Raw genomic sequence first — 12,995 nt, 5'->3', positions numbered from 1 at the left:
TAAATAAAACCACAACTAACTGTAAGCAAGTGTTTCTCTATGCACCTCTAGAGCCAAACAGAAAAACACCACTGCAGTGTTTTCAGTTGCATGATAAAATCTGCATTATTGAATTTTAAAGTTAAACCTAAACAACATTATTAAGTAGGGCTGGGAGTACAGTTCAGGAAGAGCTTGCTGAGAAATTGCCTCTGCGATCATGCTCTTTCTCCTGACTTCTTATCTCTTTTACACTTACTCCCCAGAAGTTTTTATCTTGGCAAAAACTAAAAACAAGAAACATCTTATTTCAATGGAAGTTAGCTCTGTTGTAAAAGCGAGGTGTTGGATCCGTGTTGGATCCCTGGCCAACATTCTGTCTGGTTTTGTATGAAAGAGAGTCTTAAAAATCTCTTCACTTCCCTCTGACTGCACAAACACAGCCAGCCCATCTGAAATTCATCTCAGCTGTGCTCAGATCAATGGAATCGGCTACAAGGATTTCTCACAAAGTTTGGACATGAAGTTATTACTGGAATCAATACATACTTTAAAATGTGTCCCGGCTGATTTCACTCTTATGAACTAAAAACAAGAGAGTGAATGAAAATGAGAGAAGGGATAATAATAATAATAACAGTATCATTTTGAGTTGAAATGAACGCCTGTGGATTTTTTTTCCTCGCTCTCCATACCTGAAGGTCAAGCAAATGGACTGAAGTGGCATTTCAAAATGAACTCGAAGCTGTTTTGATTCACTTCGCCTTAGTTGGGAATGTTTATATCCCTAAACATGACTTATTCAGTGATATTCCTGTCAGCTGGAAGCACCGGGGATGTTTAGTTGATATCATATGAAGTAAAAAACAAAAATAAAAATCAGATATCGTCTATATCCTGCTCCTGCCAACGTAGGCCGGTAAATATTTATTCTCTTAATGTCGGCGATCAATTTCAGGCAAAGGACGTTCCACCTCATTTGAAGTTGCATGCAACTGAAGTAAAGCTATAGGAAGAATGATGGGGGAAGCAACAGAACTTGAAAGTGACGGAGAAAGTATTATAATATGAGCAGATTTTCTTCATGTCACATATATGGAGAATTCCACCTGAGCGTGCCTGATAGAAACATGCTACCAGGCCACTGCAGGAGCTTGAGAGCAAGATAAATGAAATAGCCTCCGGGCTCTTTGTGGCAGGAAATAGAATAAGTAGCATTTTCCATCGATTTCCTATCCTAAGAGAGGTGAAGATCCTCTCTAGTGCTGCTGCTTGTGCTCTCCACCGACTGCTTCCCACTCTGCACCTCCACCAAAATTGCGTCCTCGGGTCTCACTGAGGTTAATTTGACTTTACTTTTTCCACCGCATTGTCTGATCTGTCCTGCACCCAATATCCGTGCGCTGCCATCGCGTATCGCATCTCGCCCGTGGTGTGACGGGCTAAGAGCCAGGCTCCTTATCTTTAACTACCCGCATCCCTCCATCCCGCATGAACCCATACCCTAATTCAATAACAGCCGGAGTCAGCGATTACCATCATGTTTAAAGAAGGCAAAATGTAATTCTGGCTCCACATTAAAGTTATTATCTTGAAAGGCAGGGGGGGAAAACAAACCGTACCAGGCAGCGCTCTGCATTTGGCAAGAAGCAGCATCCATGATAAAGATAACGGCCTGAGCCAGAAGCTTTTTTTTTTCCCCTCATAAGAATGTATCCGAGTGCATGGTTGGTTTTGAATTTCACAGTGCTCATTCCTTTGAAACAAAAAGAGCGTGGCCGTAACTTTGTCTTTGCGTGAAATATGAAGTAAACAAAAGAAAGAGCACAAAGTCAAACACTAACTTTGTGTGTGTTGTCGTTTCCTAGATAACGACGCTCAATAAATGAAACCTTCCCTGACTTCAAGGTTCTTGGATTGAGAATGGTCATGTTTCACACAATGTAGTTTAATTGCTTTCATGTTGACCTGACCGGATCTAGCGTGAAAGCCCTTTCATTGGACTGCAATACCTTTCTTCAGCTGTTCACATCTTTACCTTGTCTCATCTGGTTTCCCACCGCAGTTTGTATTCCGCACCAGCCAACACGTTTCCTCTACAACAAACATGCATTTACCTTAGGCACCTTTTAGCAAGCATCCCCGTTTCTTAACAAATCACCTCAATGATTGGAGCCTCTCTTGGGTATAAATCTGCTCACCTCCCACTGAAAGGTTACACTTGCCAGCTCTCAGGGGTGTAACTCAGACTTGGTGCCCACATAAACACAAATATAGTGGCAGACGTGGAGAGAGAGAAAACCGGAGACGGAAAGTAAAATTGATGAACCCAGTGTTCTTGCTGGCTACACCAAAGTGTTGGGATTTTCTGCTCGCAATAGAGGAAGGACAAATGGAAAGACTAAAGCTAAAGCAGCAATATCACGAGTTAGGTACTTTCTTCAAATTTCAATCCATTTTCCCGATCGCTCAATATTTCCATGCCTATGACAGCGTGCACAGCCCGAAGCCGACAGGAAAACCTCAAGTAGATGGACGTTTTATTCAAATCAGACGTGGCAGGTGCTGGCATTTCATCAAGAACCACAGCGTGCACATGAAAAAGACTGTATTAGGCCAAAACAGTTTTACAACCTTACAGGTTAAACACTGCACATTATTCAGCTTTAGAGGCTTGGGCAGGTGAACTTTTAAAATCCAGAAAGAGGTGGGATAGTTTTGTCAATTTTTAAGGTTGGAAGGACTTCAGTTATTGATATCTACTGCTGGTTGCATAACTGTGGGGAGGTCAGCTGCCTTGCTCTAAGAAGTTTTATAGTTGTAGTTTTCATTTAACATTTGCTTTCTTGCCGAAAATTACAAGAATGTTACCATTCTCTTGACTATATGCTAAATATAAATCTACTCTAGAGCCAGGGGAGGATTACCTTACACTGGCATGAAGACTGGTAATTAAAGGAAGGAGCTAGCTCTTCCCAAAGGTTGCTTTTTTTTTGTCAGCCACACTGACTTATTATAACCAGTTTTACGTTATCTAAGCTAACGTGCAGCTGGCGGTGGCTTTCCACGTGGAGTTCATACATGACCGGTATCAATTTTCTCATTTAACTCAAAAGAAAAGGAAAAAAGGAAAAACAGTTAGCGCCTACGCCAAACTTAGTCCATGCACAGACCAAGCACTGACAGAGATCTTCTCATTTTGGAAAGATCTTGCCTCTCATGTTTCCTTCCTATTCTGCAGGTCTGTCCATCTCGTGCAAATTAGAAATTCAATCTCTCGTTCCACCATTTGAGTGGTGAGATGAACTCACGTGATACGAAGAGCGATGTTCTCGATCGAGCGGTTTGGTGACAAACATCTTCCCAAGCACGGGGTCGATGTTGAACACCTCGTTGGGCGGCTGATCCGCTCCTACCCCGGTGATGCTGTATCTGATGGAGATGTCCTGATCCTGGTCGGAACGAATCTGTTTCAAAAACAGAGAAAGAGGAGCAGGTCAAACAATCGGGTGATTAAATCTTACACTGAAATACAATAAGCCCTGGAACATTTTCTGTTCCCTCTTGCATCCTATTGGTGAAATATAGGCTGAGAGGTGTTTACTATACAAGGATCAGTTTGTGACATAAAACCCTGGAGTTTCATAATTTGGTTTTCAGAAACTTGACGTTGCATATTACTCACTGAAAGTGTCCACAGGCAAATAAGCATAAACATAGATTTGGGTTTCCATCACTTCAGATTACTTTCCAGAAAATTCTTTCACCTAAAAATGAGATTTTCATTACGGGACTTTCTTTGTGTACCTAAAAGGGAATTGAGTCCCCACAATGTGACTGTATAACCAGATTTATGTCCTCACAACACGAGAATCACAAGTAAACACACACTCTCTTATCACAGTTTGGCATTTCCAGCCTCCACACACTCAAGGATTCCATTAGTGCTGCCGCAGGGAGCGCTGTGCATTCTGTTTAGCAGAACTGGGCTGCTTCAAAAGAAAAAATTTGAATTCAATATCGTAGAGGAAGGAGAAATGAAATCAACACATATTTACTGTTCACTCTGACAGCCAGGTAGTGATTTATAGAGACTTGCTGGAGCCACGCTGGAGCCACGCTGGGGCCGCGGACATGTTGTGAACAAAAATTTCAATTAGATAGGAAAGTGAACATATGAGGCTGTAATTGTTGTGTAATTGGGGAACAGGCAACGTAACAATAAACACGTTTTGAAGAGGGCAAAAATGTGGCATGACAGAAAAATAAATCCAGAGATGCGCACAAGAAGCAAATTATTTAATAACCGTTGGACATTGGAAGCAGAATGTTCTCTAAAAAATAGTCTCATCTCCACTCCTGTTTTGGTTCGGCCTTCCTTGCCAGATAGGCAACTAATAGGTGCATTAAGTGCACTGCTAGGCCTGTGATTTGGACTGAAGTGCTGTGTAATTGGGACTCATTTGGAGGAGTTATTCAATTTAGTGCCCAAATAGAGTCCAAACCTCTAAGCATCCCATTTCTGTCCATTAACTACATGACAACCCATGAAATCAGCTGGTGTATCAAAATGACTCAATCATACGCTAACGCTAGTATGCAGGCGCACACACACACACACACACACACACGAACAGGAACGGTCGACCTTTTTCTTCTAATCAATTACTTTTTCAGTGAAGAGCCTGAGTGCACCAGACTGTCCAAAGTTGTCTCCATCTTTCACCACTCGAGGAACCAATTTAGCCACACTTTTGACACACCAGGAATTCTGCCCTGCTGAGAAAATAGCTGGAGCAACTAACAAGGACAAGGGAAGGACATACAGTATTAGGCAGGTGTCATCCTGACTTTTCCAGCCGGCGAAGTAAAAAAAAAAAAACCTGTCGGCGTTTCTGAAACCGCCATTATCGCCATTTTCCCTCTCCTCCTCTGCATCGGCATTATCATCACTTCTCCGTTAGAGGAGTCTGCTCCAGGTGCATCTCCCTAATCAAACAAATTTGATCAGTTATAGACGCCTTCCCCTCCAAGAATGCAAGAGCAGCTGCATTCAACAGCCCTCTAATTCTATTTGCGCATGTATGTGCTGTGTGTGCGCGCTCGCGTGTTTTCTTTGGGGAACAGAGGGAGGAGAACGTCAGAATGCTTTGCACACATCTCCGTGAATTACTGCTGACAGCTATGATAATTAACGAGCCGCAGGCATCAACTGCTATTACTTCAAAGAAATTCTAGACGTTAAACACCAACAAACTCACAAGTATCTCGCCAGCAGCTCGCTTGAACTCTCGATGTACTGTCATTACCTTCCTGCATATGCAAAGCAAAGAGACACTGTAGCACAGTGACTCCTATGCCTCAGCTAATTAGAAAATGCAAGCAATTATTACACATCCGGCTGCCAGCGCCTCCCCTCTCATTCATCCCTCTCTTTCTCCTCCCCTCTCCTTGTCTCTCTTTTCCTCTGCCCTGCCTTCTCCTTTCCAGCTCGCTCCCTCTCATCTCCACTCCTCCCCCTTTCCTCTCATCTCTCCCCTTCGCTGTACCCTCGCGCCACTCTCTCTTTCGTTCTCTCTCTTTCTTCGCTTCAGGTCTCTGTAGGGACAGAAGCCATGCATGAAAAATGAAATTACTTCAATCCGTTGGCCTTGGCAGTTGCGTATAAATCCTCACCAGTTAGGAAGTGATAGCTCTACATAATTCCATTTGGGTTTTCCCCGCCCCCCTGATTTCCCACCCGTTTTCCAAGTCGTCCTGCTAGGAGTAGTGGGAGTGGAGGTGGGGGACTCGGCTCCATGTTTCCGCAGCCATCGCAGCCAATTAGCTCTCCCTCCCACAGCGTTCACGTTTAAGACTGTTGAGGGAGGCCGCCAGAATCCTTATACTCGTCTGTTTCTAGCAAATATTTGCGCACGGCTGCACGGGCATATGCGCATCCAAGCGTGCACAATTGTTTTGTTTTTTTTTTTGTTTTTTTTTTGTTTAGTTTTTTCTTTTCCAGCGCTCAAAGATTTCGTATATGCCAACTAATGATCTCAAGAAAGGTTTAGACCGGAACACTGTTTAGCCTCCAAGTTTGTTTGAGTAGTTCAGACTTGACAACCAGCAAAGTGATGAGCTGCTGCCTTGGAGTCTGGTTCACGATGAATAACGATTGGAATCAGTCTCATGTGTATAGTTATGCATTGAGGGATCCAGTAATGTCAAGAAAAAATGAATCAGCTGGCTGTTCTTGCATGTTAACAGTCCCCTGCTTTCATCGAGGAACACTGTGACAGCCGGGATGTCATTTCAATCGTGAGCGGCTCTCGCTGTCATTCTGCCATTTTAACTTCAGAAACGGAAGGAATGTGCTGGGGGAACAAAAATCCCCAGCATGAGACGAGCATGAGCAGCCTCTCACAACTGCATAAGCGCTTTTTTATTTTCCATTACAGGAAAAAGGGAAACTCTCCGCCGCTCTCTCGCTCATCTTCTCGTAGCTCACACGGGATCACGTACACATAAAGGCACCCACTCACGCACAGAAGGTCTCTACTGGATAATAAATACCAAAGGACTTTGTTTTCTAGCGTGCCAATAATAATCATAAACAGTTTTTCCAGCTTTCGTCCACCCTCTGATTTTCCCTCTATTGTCTTGGCAGTCTGTGCATATGTGAATCCGCAGGAGAAAGAGAGAGTGGACGAGGATCAGCACTCAGCAAAGACACAGAAAGTGAGAGTGAGAGAGAGAGGGGCAGAGACGGAGAGAGAGGGAGAGAGCCATGACTGTATCATCCAACATCAGAAACCAGACACTTTCTAAATGACCTATTTGTCGACGGATCAAAGCAATTCCCTTCATTACTGACAACTTGTCTGCTTCTTAAGGAGATCTTATCAGTGAGCTTAGCTCCCTTCTGCAAGGCAAAACTGAATCAAATGAGAAATTATCATGCCACCGGCTCTTCGGGGAAAACACAGAAGAGGAGATGAAGAGAAGGGGATGAATAACACAGAAGCGCCATTCTACCACCGCAGTCGCTGTGGTGGGGAGGAATTAATTCTCACTTAAAAATTGATGTTCGTTAACACTTTAAAAAGCACCCAACTGCTTAGATGTGCGAAATGAAAGGAATCCTAACTGCAACCGCAAATCTGGTCATCTATACTCTGAGCTGACTAAATGACATATAATGTGAGATAATGTGTGCGCAAGGCTAGAGAACAGATAATACATGTGGAGCCGAGTATACCGAGCGAACAGAAATCTAAACCTGTGCAGAAATGCAAGCTTCTAATCCTTAATCCAGCCCCTAAACATACACAAAGCTGAAAGGTGAGTGAATATTAGATTTAGATTCATCTGATAATGCCAGTGTTGCTTCATAATTCTGTTTTGTCCTCTAATCCTATGTCAGTGCTTTCCAGATCTAAAAAGATAAAGATTTAGACCAAAAAGATCAGTGATTACAGCTTCACCACGTAGTTGCAGAAAGGTCAAATTTATCACTGAGGTGTTGTATGGAATAGAAATAGCACACGTTTATACCCCGATCAGCCACAATATTAAAACCACTGACAGGAGAAGTAAATAACTAACTAACTGACCATGTTGTGACAATGCAATGTTCTGCTGGGAAACCTTTGGACCTGGCATTTGTGTGGATGTTACTTAGACATGTACCACCCACCTAGACCAGACCAGGCACCCCCACCCCATAGCAATGACACTCCTTGATGGCAGCAGCCATCTCCAGCAGGATGCAGCCTGACACAGGCACACACACAATAACAGTTTTGGACCACTCAAAAAAACATGAAGAACAGCACAAGGTGTTGACCTGGCCTCCAAATTCACTAGATCAAGTATCTGTGGGATGCACTGGAACAAGTCTGATCCACAGAGGCCCCGCCCCTCAACCCATAGGACACAAAAGCCCCCACTAACGACATTTTGTAGACAGACACCACAGGACACCCTCAGAAGGCCCATGTCCATTCTCTGATGAGTCACTACTGTTTTGGAGGCACAAGGGAGACCTACACAATATTAGGAAGGAGGTCATAATGTTGAGCCTGATCGGTGTGTTTGCCCTGTAAAGTCTGGCTCACACAGCTACACATTAACATGACCTAATTTAACTTAACACTACACACATTTCAGTACTGCTTGATGTACTGTACTTTTCAGAAGAAGACTCTTTATTGTAATCATGCTTTACACACTACCGCCGCAATTTACTAATGAGGTTTGGTGGTTTGCTCAAGGCCACTTCAGCTGTGGATGTTGAGTGGAAAGACGAGCTAATTGACCCTCTGGTCCCAGGCCCAGAGGACTGGCTAGTAATTTAATTTTGACGTCATTTTAAGGCACAGTTCATTCATTTTTGATTTATATTTTTCATTCCTTTGAGGCAAATCCCAAAAAAAAAAAAAAGATTTAAAATTTTTTCAAAAGCATCTTACCTACTCAGCCCATAACACAGCCTTAAGAAGCTCTACTTGTGTGGCTTCTTTTTTTTTTTTTTTAAGGTGTTTAAAGTTCACAGTCAGGCGATGGTGAGCTTCACTGCTCTGTGTGATACTGGAGTGTTTCTGAGCATATTACCATTGCATTTGTTTGCCTCAGCATTCAAGCTTTCCCTTGGCCCACGCAACTCTCACCATGGCAGATTAGGAGAGAAGGTGCTATAAGTAAACAAAGGGGAGGAACATGGCGAGACTCGGGGCTCCAGTGTACACAAACAGAATACTCCATGTTCACCGACACCGATGATGCCAGTAAACTCAATAAGTCTGCAGGTCTGTTCCCTTCACCAAAATGTGGAGTTGCCAGGAAAAAAAAAGACAAAGAGAAAAAGACTGAAATGCCGTTTTCTTTTCAAAATCAGAAAACGAGGTTCAACATGTTACCAAAACTGAGATAGAATGGAGAAATTATTGCTTTGTGTTGCTTTCTTGTCTTGTTCAATACTCTCTTTAGTCTCTTGTGATTTGTTTTGCACCTGGACCTTGGTCCTTGGTGAGACTCTCCTCTTCTTCCTTGTGTGCATTGGAACTGCACTGTTCTTCACTGTCCCCGGCATTTACGTTTTTCCTCTTTGTGTTTGTGTAGTCTGTCTTCTTTCCATGGTGAAGGGGAGGTCATGTGGCTCAGGCCCCATCTGTTTGCCACAGGGACGGTTTCCAATACTCAGTTAAATTCTGGACTGGCTTCCAAGTAGGTGAAATACCTGGATTTCTTAAGCTCCACAATGACCATGTGACAGTGTTCTGCTGGGAAACCTTTGGACCTGGCATTCGTGTGGATGTTACTTAGATATGTACCACCCACCTAGACCAGACCAGGCACCCACACCCCATAGCAATTCTAAGATACCGCGTTCACAACAATAGGATAAACATACATACTGCATACACAGATGGACAAAGAACTCATGACTCTTCTGTCTACAGCTTTCATTTGGATCTGATAAGCTATTTAGAAAAGAATTCTGATTCAGTAAAATCCCCCACCACCTACACCTGTGTGGCACCAGGAAACTGCTCAACAACCACCAGTACCCATAATCTTTATATGCCATATACTCATGATTTGGCTTCCTGGTTGACCATACTGTAGCTTAGTTTTAGACTGCCTGACTATTCGGTATGCACAACATTGGCTCAATCTGTCCAGGAAGAGTGATCCATCACTTTTTTTTTCTTATCCAGATCAAAGGTCTATATGGACGGAGGATGTTGGTTGGCGTATGGATTGTAAAAAAATCCTCCAAGCAAATATGTGATTTGTGATACTGGGCTCTATAGATAAAACTGACTTGATTATTATTTAAATTTTACATCATTCCGTTGTGTTCTCAAGCACTGAAAAAGTATTAATCAGACTGTGTGATTAAAGCCAGTTCATTTAAGTTATATATATACATCCCTATATATATATACATATATAGGGATGTATTCTCTATCCTTTATATGAATCACAAATGGAACTGGCCAAGTGATTTTTGAACTTAATCTTTTTATATTCTGCGCATGTGTAGGCACAGCCACTACACGTGTGAGCAATGCATAATTGACCTTTCCCACATTTCAAAATAAGGGTAAGATTGGACATAAATTGTAGGTTAGCATGTACAGAGGACTGTCATTACCATATGCATTGCTATAACGCTATAGGAGCGTCCTGAAAAGACTGAAGCAATTACTACAGAAATACCACAAGTCTCAGCGCTGTGTATTCAGGACGATGATTCAGATTTTGTTTTAAACCATTTCAGTCAAAGAAGACAGACAGCCTAATAGTCTTATTCTGTAAAACAAAACAAAGGCTGCATGATCTGAGTTAGTTTAAGACATTCTATACGGACTGGATGCAATTTAAAACCATGTTTTGCTGGTTATTATAGAATGGCCCTAACGTTTATGGCAGCAGATATGCTCAGATGTGGTTAACAATGATATAAACGTGGAAACAAACTGGTCAACATTCATGCCTGGGGATGGCTCAAACGCAAACCACATTAACCACAGCAAAAAAGCGTCTACAAAAACAATGGCAGACAGACATTTCTTGAAATCGCTCTGCATTCAGTTGATAAAACCCTCAACTTCAGACGCATTAAAAAGAAGGTGTCCTTTCAACATGAATCGTCTTGAAGCTTTGTGCGCTGTATCTTTCAGGCAGCTTCAAACGGCTGGTCGGCTGCCTCTGTGAAACCCTTTTCGAAAATATAAAACCCTTCACGTTTTAAGATAAATGGAAAATAATTTGTGGTGCAAAAATATTTAAAAACCTCAAAGGAATCTACTGCTTTAGTTACACAGCGTGATTATGTGTATTTAACATTCATATTAAAATGAATGTTGCTTGCGAGAAATAAAAACAGACAGAAAAGTTTGTAGCAGCCACATGAAAAGATTTGGAGCCATGAAATGCATCAAAACTGAGTTAAGCTGCTTTGATTTGGAAGAAGAAAATCTTCTAAGTTAAAAGCATCACCATCTGGCTTTACGTAAGAATAAAAAGAAACACAGGCACACACAAACACACAGGCCTGTCGCGAGTTTGTCACTTAGGTGTGCTGGTGTTTCAGCGAATGACACTGGTTCAGCGAACAGTAGGACAGTAGAAACAGTCTGTCACTTGCAGACAACAAAGTCGCAGCAAACCCCTAAGGAGCTGAAAGCCAGGCCTTCCATCCTCGAAAGCCCAACAGACGGGGATAGATGCTCCAAACACAAATTCTGACAAAGAGAGAGATGCGTTCCTTCAACACGACCGTAAAGCCTAACAGGCGCGCAAGAAATACAGGCATTGGTCAACAGGTCACACAGAGACTGGTTAACTGTGAGGAGAAAGAGTCTGTGCAAGAGAGAGGTTTCGAGGTGGCACTGCACTTCACGTACCCGGCCCATCTGTCAAATGCACTCCGGTGGACGCACAGAGATAAAAAGACACCTTGTGTGTTTTGCTGTGAGTCTAGGAAGTGTCTGAGCTTTCCTGTGGCCTTTTTTAAAACACAGGCTCTCGCTCAGACTTTGATGTTGAGCATTGTATCTCTTCAAAAGCCAGGCCAGGGTTGAAGCTGAGCATTTCAGTCTGAAGTTGAGATTTTTTTTTCAAAAATGGAACGGACTACTTTCAAGATAAAACACAAACCATTTATCATTTTGTGGTCATTATCGGTGACTAAGCTGGTTAAACGAGATAAAGCTCTCCGTGGGTGAGAAGATGTGCTTCGGCGAAAAACATTCTGTTAACGTTCTGCCTCTGTTCTGTCTCTGTCTTTGAGATGGCCACGTCGGGCCAGAGAGCAGGTGGACATGAACATTTCTAGAGTGGTCCGAGTTCCATGGCGTGTTTAGGACATGTCCTCACACATAAAGGACAACTTTCAAAACATCACAATGTGTACGCTAGCAGAAACTAGCTGGCTTTCAATTACATTTGGTTTTTATTTTAGTCAACTAAACTACTTGTTTAGAATTATGCACCAGAACTACCACTAGGTTATTACATTAAATGCATTTAATCACATAACTCCAGGATGGGCACAGCTACATAAACACAAGTCTCAAACACATGATAATGATAACGATAATGATAATGTTGGGTTTTATGGTTATGATGCGCCGAAATGACTTAGGCATTCTTCTGAAATTTCCTCTAGTGTAACCATCAGCTTAAAGACACTCATGGTTTCCAGATGATACAGCATGATGACTACGGCAGTCCCCTGACACTTCCTCTTACGTCGATAACGGATCAACGTGTTAAGTATTGAGTGAAATCTCTCAGTCTAAATTGCGACTGACATTGCGTGCAGACACTCATGTCCCCCTTGGGACCCTTTATCCTTCTGTATAACCATCACCAACACACACAGCTTAAAATGCAAATACTTTGGTTATTGGAAAAAAAAAAACAATGGCATTTCCATTAGCTGTAGCTGCTATGTGTGTTGTGTTAAACATTACAAATATCAGAATGTTAACATTTTCCTTTTGAGTAGGCTAGCATAATGAGATTAGCATTTAGCTCACAGAGCTGCTAACATGGTACTCTCTCTTTATAGTTTCGGTCATTATTTGTATCCATACTTTTTGGTGCTAAGCGTTTAGCGCTCAGTTGTTCTCTTCTTTCGTTTTGGCAAAACAGATTTTAACACTCCTGCCTCTCCCAGATAAGCTGAAATCCTAAGTCGTTGGTGGTTAAAGCTCAGTTCAATCAAAAGCCAATGAAATGACTATTTTATCACCAAAAAGTCATTTGACAAACTCAAACTAAAAGTCCTCTTTGACTATACTGATTTATTCTAAGATGAATTATCACCGAGATAGAGGTGACAAGAAAGCTGTGTTTTTAACTTTACTGCCACGCAGCTCCTCCACCATCTATGGGCAGGTTTATGCCGTGCAGTTTTCAGATTCATGGAGGGAACAGCGGACGGCGGGCCAAAAAAGATGCGATTTCAGATTTATCCGGCTCAGTGGTCTGTTTCAGCGCGGGAGAGAATGAAATGGAGA

The 12,995-nt window shown here is 42.4% G+C and overlaps 1 protein-coding gene across 1 annotated transcript in view; it reads right to left on the bottom strand.

The window, feature by feature from the left end:
* Nucleotides 1–12,995, bottom strand: part of LOC311494490 (cadherin-4-like) — a 247,918-nt gene that overhangs the window by 38,895 nt on the left and 196,028 nt on the right. Inside the window, exon 5 of the mRNA XM_084553559.1 lies at nt 3,291–3,446. Within this exon, the coding sequence (XP_084409685.1) occupies nt 3,291–3,446 (156 nt within the window). The remainder of the gene's footprint in view (nt 1–3,290; nt 3,447–12,995) is intronic.

The sequence above is a fragment of the Chelon labrosus genome, assembly GCF_963514085.1.
Source record: "Chelon labrosus genome assembly, chromosome: 10".
NCBI lineage: Eukaryota > Metazoa > Chordata > Actinopteri > Mugiliformes > Mugilidae > Chelon > Chelon labrosus.
Note: the sequence above shows the minus strand (reverse complement) of the source record. Positions and strands in the feature narration are given on the sequence as shown.